The sequence below is a fragment of the Euprymna scolopes genome, chromosome 35 (genome assembly GCF_053919585.1).
Source record: "Euprymna scolopes isolate OS-2025 chromosome 35, ASM5391958v1, whole genome shotgun sequence".
NCBI classification, from domain to species: domain Eukaryota; kingdom Metazoa; phylum Mollusca; class Cephalopoda; order Sepiida; family Sepiolidae; genus Euprymna; species Euprymna scolopes.
The window spans coordinates 36,203,123-36,215,474 of NC_136516.1; the positions used below are offsets into that span (position 1 = coordinate 36,203,123).

Genomic DNA, 12,352 nt, shown 5'->3' on the forward strand with positions numbered 1-12,352 from the left:
TATCTCTTTACAACCCTTACTTTTCATAACCTATCATACTTTCATAAATCAGAGTCCATTTTCTGCAGGCTGTTTTTGATCCCAGTCAACGAAGGGTACTTTTGATAGTATATATATATATATATATATATATATATATATATATATATATATATATATATATATATATATATATATAAAGTGTCTATCTCCTGAATTTTGTCATGGGTCACATTTAGTGCAGTTCGGTATAACCTTAATCTGCAAACAGATTAGAGCAACATCTGGGGTGGATCTCCCAAGAGTACTTTAGTGGAGCCGGAAAGGGTGAAAGGATGAACACGATGACTTGGAGAGAATAAGAAGAACATTTATATCAAGCAAGAGTTGGTGGTACAGGAAAGGTTAGTAAGTCAGTGGGGAGTCATCTCGGCACGACATCCGGGATAGCTCTCATTGAGCGGTCTAGACTTGCTGGTTATATGCCAAGTGGACAAGTGCATCTTAGCGGTTGTAAAGGTGTGTATGTCCCTACAACAATTATTCTTTCCTGTTTTGACATACAAAACCATCTACAGAATTTAGTGGACGAAGGACATTTCGTTTTCCTACCCACCCCCTTTTGACAGAAGAGACGTTGCGAGTCTGTCTCGTTACTATACCGTTACATTTAATGACAGGTGCTCGACTGAGCTCAAGTCTATGATCCCTCCCTGTAAAACGTTCGCAACAAATATTCGCCTGGCTGCAACCACTGCCAACAGCTTCGCTCATACCTTGTCGGTGTCTAGAATAAAACGAGAATTCCATGAGCAGAGTTTCTTTCCCAGAACTGTTCGTTAATGAATGCAATACCGTGTATCTGCCTCCCGACTGACTATAACATGATCGTCTTCACATCTAATATGGATAAATTCCTATTGAACAGATCTCTAAAATAATGTACCCAACACTTAATCTTTATCTTTGAGTAACCTCCAGACCTTGATAAGTGGTGATCTGCAAAGTAAAAAAAAATGAGCTAAAATATATTACTCTGCGGGCAAAAACCGGCCAGCGATAAATGTGAGTTGGATAGAAACCGACCCCAAAACCAATATTTTTTTTTCCTTTTTCTTTATCAGAAACATTGCTCATGGAATGTGAGGACCAAAGGACAAAATAAGGGAAGTGAGAGTTACAAGGCAGCCGTAAGTAAATCCAAGATCCAGTTTCTACTCTCCTTAAACCGTCCATTTGTAATAATCGTGGTGACTAGGCATCGGCTAAACAAGAATTTGTTTACATTGAGCTTGAAAACAGTAATGCTGTAGTCAGTTGTGTAATAGAAAGCGTATGGGCGCGTATGAAAATATTAGCAGCAGTCAAAGGATGGATATGGCAAGCGATTGTATTAGCAGCAGCAACAGCGTTTGAACGCATATGCAAATTGGTAAGTGTGTTTGGACTTGCGTCTGAAGAAAAAGCATAAAAAAGACACTACGTGGTCAGGGAGAAATAAAGTCGACGCCGAAGAAGACGGACATGTAAAGTGAAGGCGAGAATGGACCAGCTGTGGCTAGCGTGCGGTCGCAAGAAAAAGAAATATTAACCTAGTTAGATGGATATGTGGCAGCGAGAAACTTTTTAAGTGGTGTCGAGACGGGAGGGTAACGATAACAAATGCTTTTGTTAACAAATAAAAAATCCCACCCAGATTTTATTTATTTCTTTTGTTTGTTTGTAACTGCAACCGTAACGGCCACGTCACAGTGGCAAGGCAGGCCCACGATATTGTGCTTCACAAACGGGAAGTTCCAGGAAAGAAACTTTGCTCATTGAAGTTTCGTTTAGCTTTGGTCGAGAGAAAGGGAAACTATTGACACTGATTATAGGTAGACGAGTTTTAGTTGTGACTGTTTTACGGGAGCGAAGCATAGATTAAAGCTCAATCGAGCACCTGTCATGAAAATAACGACAGAATAGAAAAACATAGCAACGCCTCTTCAATGAGAAAGAAGTAAGGAAGAAAAAAGAGCATCAGCCACTAGATTTCGAAATCTGTTTTTGCACTCTGTCAAGACAGAAAAAGGTGCTATAAGCAGCTTCTTCTCAGATTTGAAACAGTGCGCCATCTTAGGGTTATTTGAGTCTTATACCTGTATGTTCATTAATTGATGTTTAATATCTATTGTTAAATTTTCACAAATCTCGGAAGTTTCTGAATTTCCTTGAAGGACATCCGACCACTTTTACTGTCTTTTTATTAAACCAAAATTAACTACATATAGCCCATATTACGACCTCTTACGCATAATAACTTCATAATGATCATTTAATTAGCTTAGGAGTGAATCCTGTCCTTACAAATATTTAAACATACACACATACTTAACTTTATATAAATAAAAAAATATCAACTACTAAAAAGTGCTCTATTGGTTCTTACAAAGAGATTTGCATTGGCATTTTCCAGTAGACGAAAAAATTGTAGAAGACAAATATATAATAAATAAGTATTATCAAAGGAAAAGTCTATTACCCTTTTACCTACCCCAATAAGTTTTTTGTTGTGTGCTTTAACTTATTTTAAAACGTTTATTTACTTTGAAACAAAAGTAATGCAGAGTCTTAAGGCAAACGGCTACCTGAAGAAGTTTCGATAATCGCTCAAGAATAAAAAATTAAACAAAATATTGATAGAAAAACCCAGCTAAGAAATGTCATTTATCGCGTGAAAATGTAATGTTCTATCAGTATTTTGTTTAATTTTCGTTTTTGAGCGATTATCCAGACTCCCCAGATGATCTTCTAATGTCAAACATTCTTTCTTGTTCTAACTTAAGACTCGACGCTACTTGTGTTTCAAAATAAATAAACGCTTTAAAATAAATTTACCCCCCCCCAAAAAAAAAAAATTACGCAGGTAGGTAGAAGAGTAACTTATATTGCCTTTGGTAACATTTAATTGTTATATATTTGATTTTGTCCGCGTTTTCGTTTTGTTGGCTATATTGGAAAATGGCAAATTTGACTATCGGAATACCATGGCCAAATCAGCGCTAAAAAAATCGTCCGCGTCCATCAAACTTAAACACCGGAAACGAAATGAAACGAAATTTATTTATTTATTTATGTTGCTGACCTTATTTTTATTTATTTATTTATTTATTTTAGTTCAGATACGCATTTACTAGAAAATATTTATTTCACCTGTTATTATTTTAGCAAGAACGAATAACTATTTCGTTATATTTAATGTTAATGTTCCTTATATAAAAATGTTTCGTTAGCGAAATAGTAATTCGTTCTTACTAAAATAATAATAACAGGGGAAAGTTATCTTTTCTAGTAATAATAAAAAAATGAATTTCGTATCATTTTGTTTTCGGTGTTTAAGTTTGATGGGCGCGGACGATTTTTTTTTTTTAGCGGTGATTTATTTGGCCAGGGTATTCCGATAGTCACATTTACCGGAAAATACCCATTTGAATTATTGCTGGTGATTTCGATTTCAATTCCAACAGTTCGCACGACAGGGTGGAGTACATATATTTAGTCATTCACAGACAAGCAGTTTCTTTGCATGACAGCTCTTCAGTGTGGCTAAATATGCGAGTGCTGAGATCGGAACCCGGTCGTTGTTTTTTTTCTTTTTTTTTTTTCTTTTTTTTTTTTCACAGTCCGAACTTTTATACACTGTGCTGTCAGCACTAGATAGAAAGAGCGAACTTTTACTGTTTATATAAACAATTGGAGAGGTTGGGTGTGCGGGTGTAAAGGTATGCGTGCCAGCGCGGATGAATCAACCTACGGGTCTGCATTGATGCGTGGTTATTTGTGCACTAATTTCTTGTGTGCTTCCGCGCCGCCCATCGTTTCTTCTCTCCATGCGCTATTCTTCCTGTGTATGTCTATAAGTATAGACATGTCCGCCTTTGTGTGTGTATGTGTGTGTGTGTGTGTGTGTGCACGTATGTGTTTATATGTGTATGTGTATGTGTGTATGTGTGTGTGTATGTCTGTTTGTTTAGGGATTCTTGTCACAGGTTTAGATGAGCTCACACCTCCTACTTTCGACGCACTTCTCCTCGCCCTGCTATCACCAACGTTTATTGTATTCTTCGTTCTTTCTCTCTCTCTCTCTCTCTCTCTCTCTCTCTCTCTCTCTCTCTCTATATATATATATATATAAATATATATATATATATATATATATATATATATATATCTTTCTCTCTCATATCTTTCTATCTTCTATCCTCCCCCTCTTCCTCTCTCCCCCTCTCAATACCTCTCTCTATCTCCTTCTCTCTATTCGTCTCACTATTTCTTTCTCTCCTCTCTTTATCTTGCCCATTACATTCTCTATCTCTCTTTCTTTTTTCTGTTTATTCCCCTCACTCTCTCAGTATCTTTCTCTCACCCTTTTGTTCCCCTCCCCCTCTATCTTCTCCCCCTTTCTATTTTTCTTTCCCTTCCTTACTATCTCTGTCTATATTCCCACTCTTTCTTTCTTCTCCCCCCCATTTATCTTGAACCTTTACTCTCTCTTTCGCTCTATCTCTGTTTTTCTCTCTCCTCCCCCTTTCTCTCTGCATCCTTTCCATCACCCTTTTATTCCTCTCTCCCTTTTTCTTCCCACTTTCTATTTTACTCACTCTCTCTTCCTAAATTTCCTTCTATCTCTCTTTCTTTCTATCCGATTCTCTCTTATTTTCTTTCTACCTCTCTAATTTTCTCTCTCCTCTTCCCTCTCCGTATTTCTCTCTCTCTCTCTCTCTCTCTCTCTCTCCCACTCTCTCTAGCTATCTTAAATTTTTTTTTTTTTTAACTCACCTTCACTCCAAACAAGACATATCACCACTTGGACGTAAAGGGGCTACCATTTGCGACCATACCTAGGAAAGATTAACAATATATTGGTTCGTGCTACACTAGTGGGGCGGGATTCGCCCGGCTTGCCCGAGCGTAAAATACGCTTAAATATGATATTTTAATTTGTCTGAATTTCGTATATATTATTACAGAGTTGTAATTTAAAAAAAAATTGTATTTAAGGTGCTATTTGCTAGAATCGAAACTGTAAAATTCACAGCTGGTGACGTTACCACAGTACCAACGTGACGCGCATATAAAGTGATAAAAAATCAAAAAATCAAAAATAAACTAAAATGAATGTACAAAATGTATGGCGATTTTTTCAATTTTGACCTCTTTACAATTTTAACCGGCTAAAGACTTTTAGTTTCGGAGGAGATAGAGTTTGAAAATATGGAGACAGACAGACAGACAGACATATAGCCGTTTATATATTAGATTTGAACTTCTGCATATCAGTAAAGTATAGGAAACAGGTAGCAGGAAGGGAATTCCAAAGTCTAGCTGTTCGAGGGAATACATTATTAGAATAGAAAGCTTTCTGGCATTTAGGGGACCCTGCAGTGAAGGGGTGAGATTTTGTTGCTAGAACGGGTGTGTGGGGAATATGTACCTTGAGGAGGCAACGAGTGCAACGGGTTCATAAAAGCACATTCTATCCTTCTCTTTTTTCTCTCTTCCTTTCCCTCTTTCCTCTTCTCTCTCTATCTATCTGACACTTTCTTTCTTTTTCCTCTTTATCTTGACCCCTTACTCTCTCTTTTCCTCTTGTCTCTCTCTGTGTCTTTATCTTTTTGTTACTCTCCCCTTCCTTATTTTCTCCCTCTCTCTCTCTCTTTCCCCTCTCTCTATCTCTGTCTATCTCTCTCTCGTTTTCTCTCTCTTCCCTCGCTCTCTACCTTTTTCTCCCCTTTCCCCTCTCTCCCCTTTCTCTATCCTCTCCTCTCTTACTCTCTTTCTATCTCTCTAATTTTCTCTCTCTTCTTCCTTCACCCTACTTCTCTCTTTATCTCTCTCCCACTCTCTCTCTCTCTCTATCACTCTCTATCTCTCTCTACCCCGTCTCTCTTACCGTACCTTTTTCACACCCTGTTGTTCCTCTCCCCCTCTATATCCATCCTCTCTATTTCTCTTCCTCTGTCTTTCTTTCTATCTTCGTCTCTCTCTCTTTCTCTCTTCCTCCTCGCTCTCTTACTCCCTCTCACACACACATCTTTCTATCTATATCTTGTTTGTATTGAGTCTCTATCTGCTGTCTATTTATTTCATCTTATTTTCCCACCTTCCCTGTTCTACCCTGCTTTAAGCTCTCCCAGTTTGTCCCACTATTAGTAACCTCTTCACTCACACACAGACACGCAAAATAATCACAAAAAAAAATGAAAAATAACATAAATAAAAAAGCTTAAAACGAAAAATAAATATAAAATAAATAAATGAAAATAAAATAACAAACCTGTTATAGACTTTCGTTTGGGTTGATTTCTCCTAACTCTGGCACGCCCCCATCGAAAATACAAAATCAACAAAAACGAAATAAAAATAATAATAGCAATAATAAAAAAAGAAAAAGAAAAGAAAGAGGCTCAGAATTCCATTTTCGTATATCGAAGCCCGTGTCTCCGGAAAGCTTTACAACCAGGAATCTTCACATTTAAGAATCTTTCGGAAACTGACTATTTGTTTATTTATTCTTTATCTCAACGACAGAGACCCCCAAAACGACACCGGAAAAAAAAATCTAATTAAACTGCACCATACGTGAACGAGAGAGAGAGAGAGAGAGAGAGAGAGAGAGAGAGAGAGAGAGAGAGAGAGAGAGAGAGAGAGAGAGAGAGAGAGAAAAGTTGACAAATAGAGAGAGAGAGAGAGAGGGAAGGGGAGATAGAATGCACATGGCATCTCGTTGAAAGCATCCTCATCATCGTATGAAATTCGTCTGCTTATTTCAAAATGTTAAACCAATTTACAACAATGAACTACATAGCAGGTTCTCGGTTATTAACTCTGGCCTTTCTAATGGTAAGTAAAATTTTATTTATGTTTCCTATTCGTTTTTTTTTTCTAGATGAGGATCGACACTTTCTTTATTTGGATTCTTCGGACTACTAATCTCAATTTGTTATTTCGGCCGATGAAAACTCCGATCTTCTTCACGGTCACGTTTTCCAACTTTCGAACCTTCTAATCGAATGGAAGCCTCTTTATGTCAAACCTGTGAGACCCGGACAGAATTTTGAATCAAAGCTATCATTCAAAGAACGAAAGTAGATTGTTCTTATCCTCTCAGCCACGACCGTATAAAAAGTGTTAATTTTAATCTCTTATCCTGAGTTATTATCGCCAACTAAAGTAGATTGTCCTTATCCGTTCAGTCACGACCGTATAAAAGTATTAATTTTAACTTATCCTGAGTTATTATTGTCAACGAAGTAGATTATTCTTATCCTCTCAGCCACGACCGTATAAAAGTGTTAATTTTATCTTATCCTGAGTTATTATCGCCAACGAACGATTGTTCTTATTCTCTCAGTCACGACCGTATTAAAGTGTTAATTTTTATCTTATCCTGAGTTATTATCGCTAACAGAAGTAAATTGTTCTTATCGTCTCAGCCACGACCGTATAAAAGTGTTAATTTTATCTTATGCAGAACTATTATCGCAAACAATGAGAATGAAACTTTCAAGCAGCAGTTAAATGCGAGTCTTATGGAGGTTTAAAGGTTCAATTCTCACTGCAGGCGATACTAAATGAGAATAACATAAAATTAACGCTTATACACGGGCATGGCTGACGGAATGAAAATAATCTACCCCTGTAGATTAAATGAAGCCTTCAAATCGGAATTCATGTTCCCGCATTCTACTACTAAGATTATTAAAATTGACTAGAAGGTTCGTAAGTTCAGAAAAGATGCATCTGAGAGAGAACGGACATAATGCCAATCTTTCACAAGAAACACTCGTCTATCGATAAACACTATCAATAATTCCCCCCCACTCTTTATCTCTGCCTAAACCTAAACGTAGATTGCATGAACAAAGCTTCTTTCTTAGAACAGCACGCCTGTGGAACTATCTTCTGTTTTTCTGCTTTTTGTCTTCAAGTCTAATGTAAACAAGTTCTTGAAAAGCCGTTCCCCTTAAGTTAACAAATTTACTGAATTTCCATTTCTGACAATTATTATATTGTCCAATTGACTACTGTACACTCTTTAACCCTTATCCTCGAGTGGCCCCCTGAGCCTTGATAAGTGGTGATGCCTATGTAAAAAAACAAAACAAACAAACAAACAAATGTGGGTTGAAACGTTGTGAATCTTACAGTGATTATAATAGTAAACTAAAGAATCGAAATAAGAAGAATGGTTTCGTTGTAGATTACGATGTTTTACTGATTGAATTTTAATTTGATACAGATAACATGTGCTGAATAATTTTAGAATTGTTTTCATAAAAAGTTAAACTCAAAACAATATAATATTATAGACAATTGTTTAATTGTTTTTATTTAAGACAAATTGGATCACAATTAAATATAATGCTTTTTAACACATTTTAATTGTATTCAATTAAAATTAATTTAATAGAAATATAATGTTATAGACAATGTTTAATTGTTTTTATTTAACACAAACTGGATCGCAATTAAATATAATGCTTTTGACACATTTTAATTGTATTCAATTAAAAATTAATTTAATAGCAATATAATGTTATAGACAATGTTTAATTGTTTTTGTTTATGACAAATTGGATCACAATTAAATATAATGCTTTTTGACACATTTTAATTCTATTCAATTAAAAATTAATTTAATAACAATATAATGTTATAGACAATGTTTAATTGTTTTTATTCCAAAGAAAAAAAATCGCAATTAATATAATGTTTTTTTAGAAACGTTTTAATTGTATTACAATTACAAACTAAATTGATAACAATATAATGTCATGGAGAATGTTTAATTGTTTATGTTTTAAACAAAAGGAATCGCAATTGATATGTTATTTGACAATTTGTTTTATAGTATTCCATTGTAAACAAATCGAATTCATAATCGTGCAATGATGTAGCTAATATTTGTGTTTATTAAAAACTGAATCGCAATTAATATAATGTTTTTTACACACTTTTATTGTATTTAATCTGAAGCGTATTGAGTGGATATAAATGTGAAACTATTTTGGAGTATAAAAAACAATTATACGCAGCAAATATGAGTTTATAAACATTTTTATGAAAATAGTGTCTATTGTATTTGAAATATAGAACTGACCAAAATGAGATAAATTAATAAATACTAAGAAATACCCAGAAAATAATGTAATGCTACATAGTTTAATACAAATAATAAAATCATATTGTAAGATAAAATCTTGAATTTAATATTTAATTAATCAATTCTTGTCATAAAATATTCTACTTTATTTTTCCCTGTTTCTTTTGAATATTCCCTTTTTAGATAACCTTTCGTTGTCTTCTTGTTTTTAGCGAAGAAAGCAATGAACGTTGGGATTAGTACTTCATTTCTCAATCAACGATGATCATATACTTTATAATGTTCGAAAATTAGGTTACATTAAAGGAAGATAACTCTCATATTCTTGTCCACGACTCCCAGATTGAACTTTTAAAAATAAAATGTCGCGCATTGTGCCTTTTTGAAGCCATTTAGCATTTAAAAATTGTATTTTATCTTTTTTTTATAGCGTAACGTACGAACTAACTAAGGAAGAAACAAGGAGAATATTTTATGCATTTGTTTATTCTGTTCAATTATTTTATTTAAACAAAATGCATCAAAATAATTTTTTTAATGAATTTTTAATTATGTTTGGTTTTAAACAAATTGTACCTAAATTAATATTATGTTTTTTTTCCCGACAATTCTTAATTGAATAGTTTTAAACTAATTCAATTGATAAAAATATGTCATAGACAATATTTAATTGTTTGTATTTTTAAATAATCAAATTTTATTTATTTAATACAACAAAGATTAAATACTACTAATAAAAATAAATAATTAAAAAAAATTGTTTTATTTAAACAAAATGCATCAAAATAATTTTTTTTAATGAATTTTTAATTATGTTTGGTTTTAAACAAATTGTACCTAAATTAATATTATGTTTTTTTCCTGACAATTCTTAATTGAATAGTTTTAAACTAATTCAATTGATAAAAATATGTCATAGACAATATTTAATTGTTTGTATTTTTAAATAATCAAATTTTATTTATTTAATACAACAAAGATTAAATACTACTAATAAAAATAAATAATTAAAAAAAATTGTTTCTATGTCTTTTAACGGTTTAAATTTAGACCAATGTAATGTCATGGATTGTTTTCATTGAAAAAAAAATCAATTTTTTATCGATACAATAGATCATGTTTAATTGCTTTGAATTTTAAGTAACATTTTGTGATTGCAATCTATTTTGAACAAATTGAATCGATAAAAATCTAACGTCCTTGACAATGTTTAATCTTTTTAAAGTTGCATTCAAGTACTTTCAGATAATGTATCATTAGCCATAGCTATTGGTGGTTGAGAAGGTTTCTTGTAATTATTAAAGGAAACGAGCTTAGTCTTGGCAGCATTGAACGTTACTATCCATTTTTGACCTCACTCCACTACAGAATGGAGGTTTTCCTCTAGGGTTTCCGGTATTGCCTTTGATATGTGTTCATTCGTTTTCCCCTCTGCATGTTATAGAGCGTGATGTCGTCAGAAAATATGACCATTTTAGAGTCTGTTTTATCAGGGATGTCATTTATGAATATCAGGAATAATAAAGGCCCAAGGATCGACCCCTGGGGTACACCCACATTTATATTATATTGTTTTGATGTACGACCATCGAGAACAACCTGAATTGTTCTCTTATTTAAGAAGGATTTAATTATGTTAAGTATTCGTCCAGTTATACCATAGGATAAAGATCTGATTTTCATGAGAAGACCATCATACCATACCTTGTAAAACGCGTTAGATATATCTAGGGTTTCCGCTCTACCCTGCTCTGCTTTATCCAGTGCATGGTGTGTACGTTCAGAGATTACAGTTATGGTATCTGCAGTAGAACGGGATTGTCTAAATGCATATTAATATTAGCAACTGTAAGATGGTGGACTAGAGCTTGATTAATTATGAACTGAAATATTTTGGCGAAATGAAGGAGGAGACTAATGGGCGATAATTTAATGGGTCAGTTCTTTCGCCAGAATTCTTGTAAACTGGTACCACAGAAGCAGTTTTCCTACAGTCAGGGAAGCAAGATTCGTTAAGGAATTTGTTGAAAAATTTGGAGAGAACTGATAAAACCTCATGATATCAGGTTCACATGTATTTGAGATGTTTAGGTTTTTATGGGGTGATTTTCAGTTTTTATGGGTGATTTCAGTTTTTTTTATGGAGTGATTTTCAGTTTTTATGGGTGATTTTCAGTTTTTATGGGTGATTTTCAGTTTTTTTATGGAGTTATTTTAAGTTTTTATGGGTGATTTTCAGTTTTTTATGGAGTGATTTTCAGTTTTTATGGAGTGATGTTCAGTTTTTATTGGTGATTTTCAGTTTTTATGGGTGATTTTCAGTTTTTATGGATGATTTTCAGTTTTTTTATGGAGTAATTTTCAGTTTTTTTGGGTGATTTTCAGTTTTTTTATGGAGTGATTTTCAGTTTTTATGGAGTGATGTTCAGTTTTTATGGGTGATTTTCAGTTTTTATGGGTGATTTTCAGTTTTTTTTATGGAGTGATTTTTCAGTTTTTATGAGTGATTTTCAGTTTTTATGGGTGATTTTCAGTTTTTTTATGGATTGATTTTCAGTTGTTTTTATGGGTTGTTTTTCAGTTTCATTTTTTTATATGGGTTGATTTTCAGTTTATTTAGTGTGGTTTCTGTGTGCAAAGGAAAATCAGGGATGGAGTGGTTTGCTAGGTCCAAAGTAACTTCTGTAAAATAAATATTCTCTAAGATAAAAACATGTCATCTGTATTTTGACACGCGTTGAATTATTTCAGTTTTTCAAACTACTTTTATTATATTAGATGATATTATCACAACGTTTCGGTCGATGTATACCCCAACCTTCTTCGGGTTTGCCTTGTCTAATTCAGGAATCTGAACTCTTTATCTAATAAGTTTTTGAGATGAGGTGATGCCACCACTGTAACATCGTGCTTTACCCATTACGCCACACAAGGACTAATATATATATATATATATATATATATATATATATATATATATATATATATATATATATATATATATATATATTGATTTCTTTGCAGTGTAGAGTAACTCCTGCATCTGAAAAAAAATACCAGTTATAGAATCATCTTCACAGTCATTTTTGCAATCGAATTATATTTAGTAAAAAAGAAATCTGGCACAGAAATTTTTAGTCAGTAATCCGCAACAGACTTTGTTCATTGCCGGTTAAGGATATGCGGGGCACTTTAGTGATCGTTTCATCAATTAGAAGTGGAATCCAA

The 12,352-nt window shown here is 33.5% G+C and overlaps 1 protein-coding gene across 1 annotated transcript in view; it reads left to right on the forward strand.

The window, feature by feature from the left end:
- Positions 1-4,454: 4,454 nt before the first annotated feature.
- LOC145259820 (uncharacterized) overlaps positions 4,455-12,352 on the forward strand; it is a 94,646-nt gene continuing 86,748 nt past the window's right edge. The window contains exon 1 of the mRNA XM_080117620.1: positions 4,455-6,861. Coding sequence (XP_079973746.1) covers positions 6,793-6,861 — 69 coding nt within the window. The 5' untranslated portion in view covers positions 4,455-6,792. The remainder of the gene's footprint in view (positions 6,862-12,352) is intronic.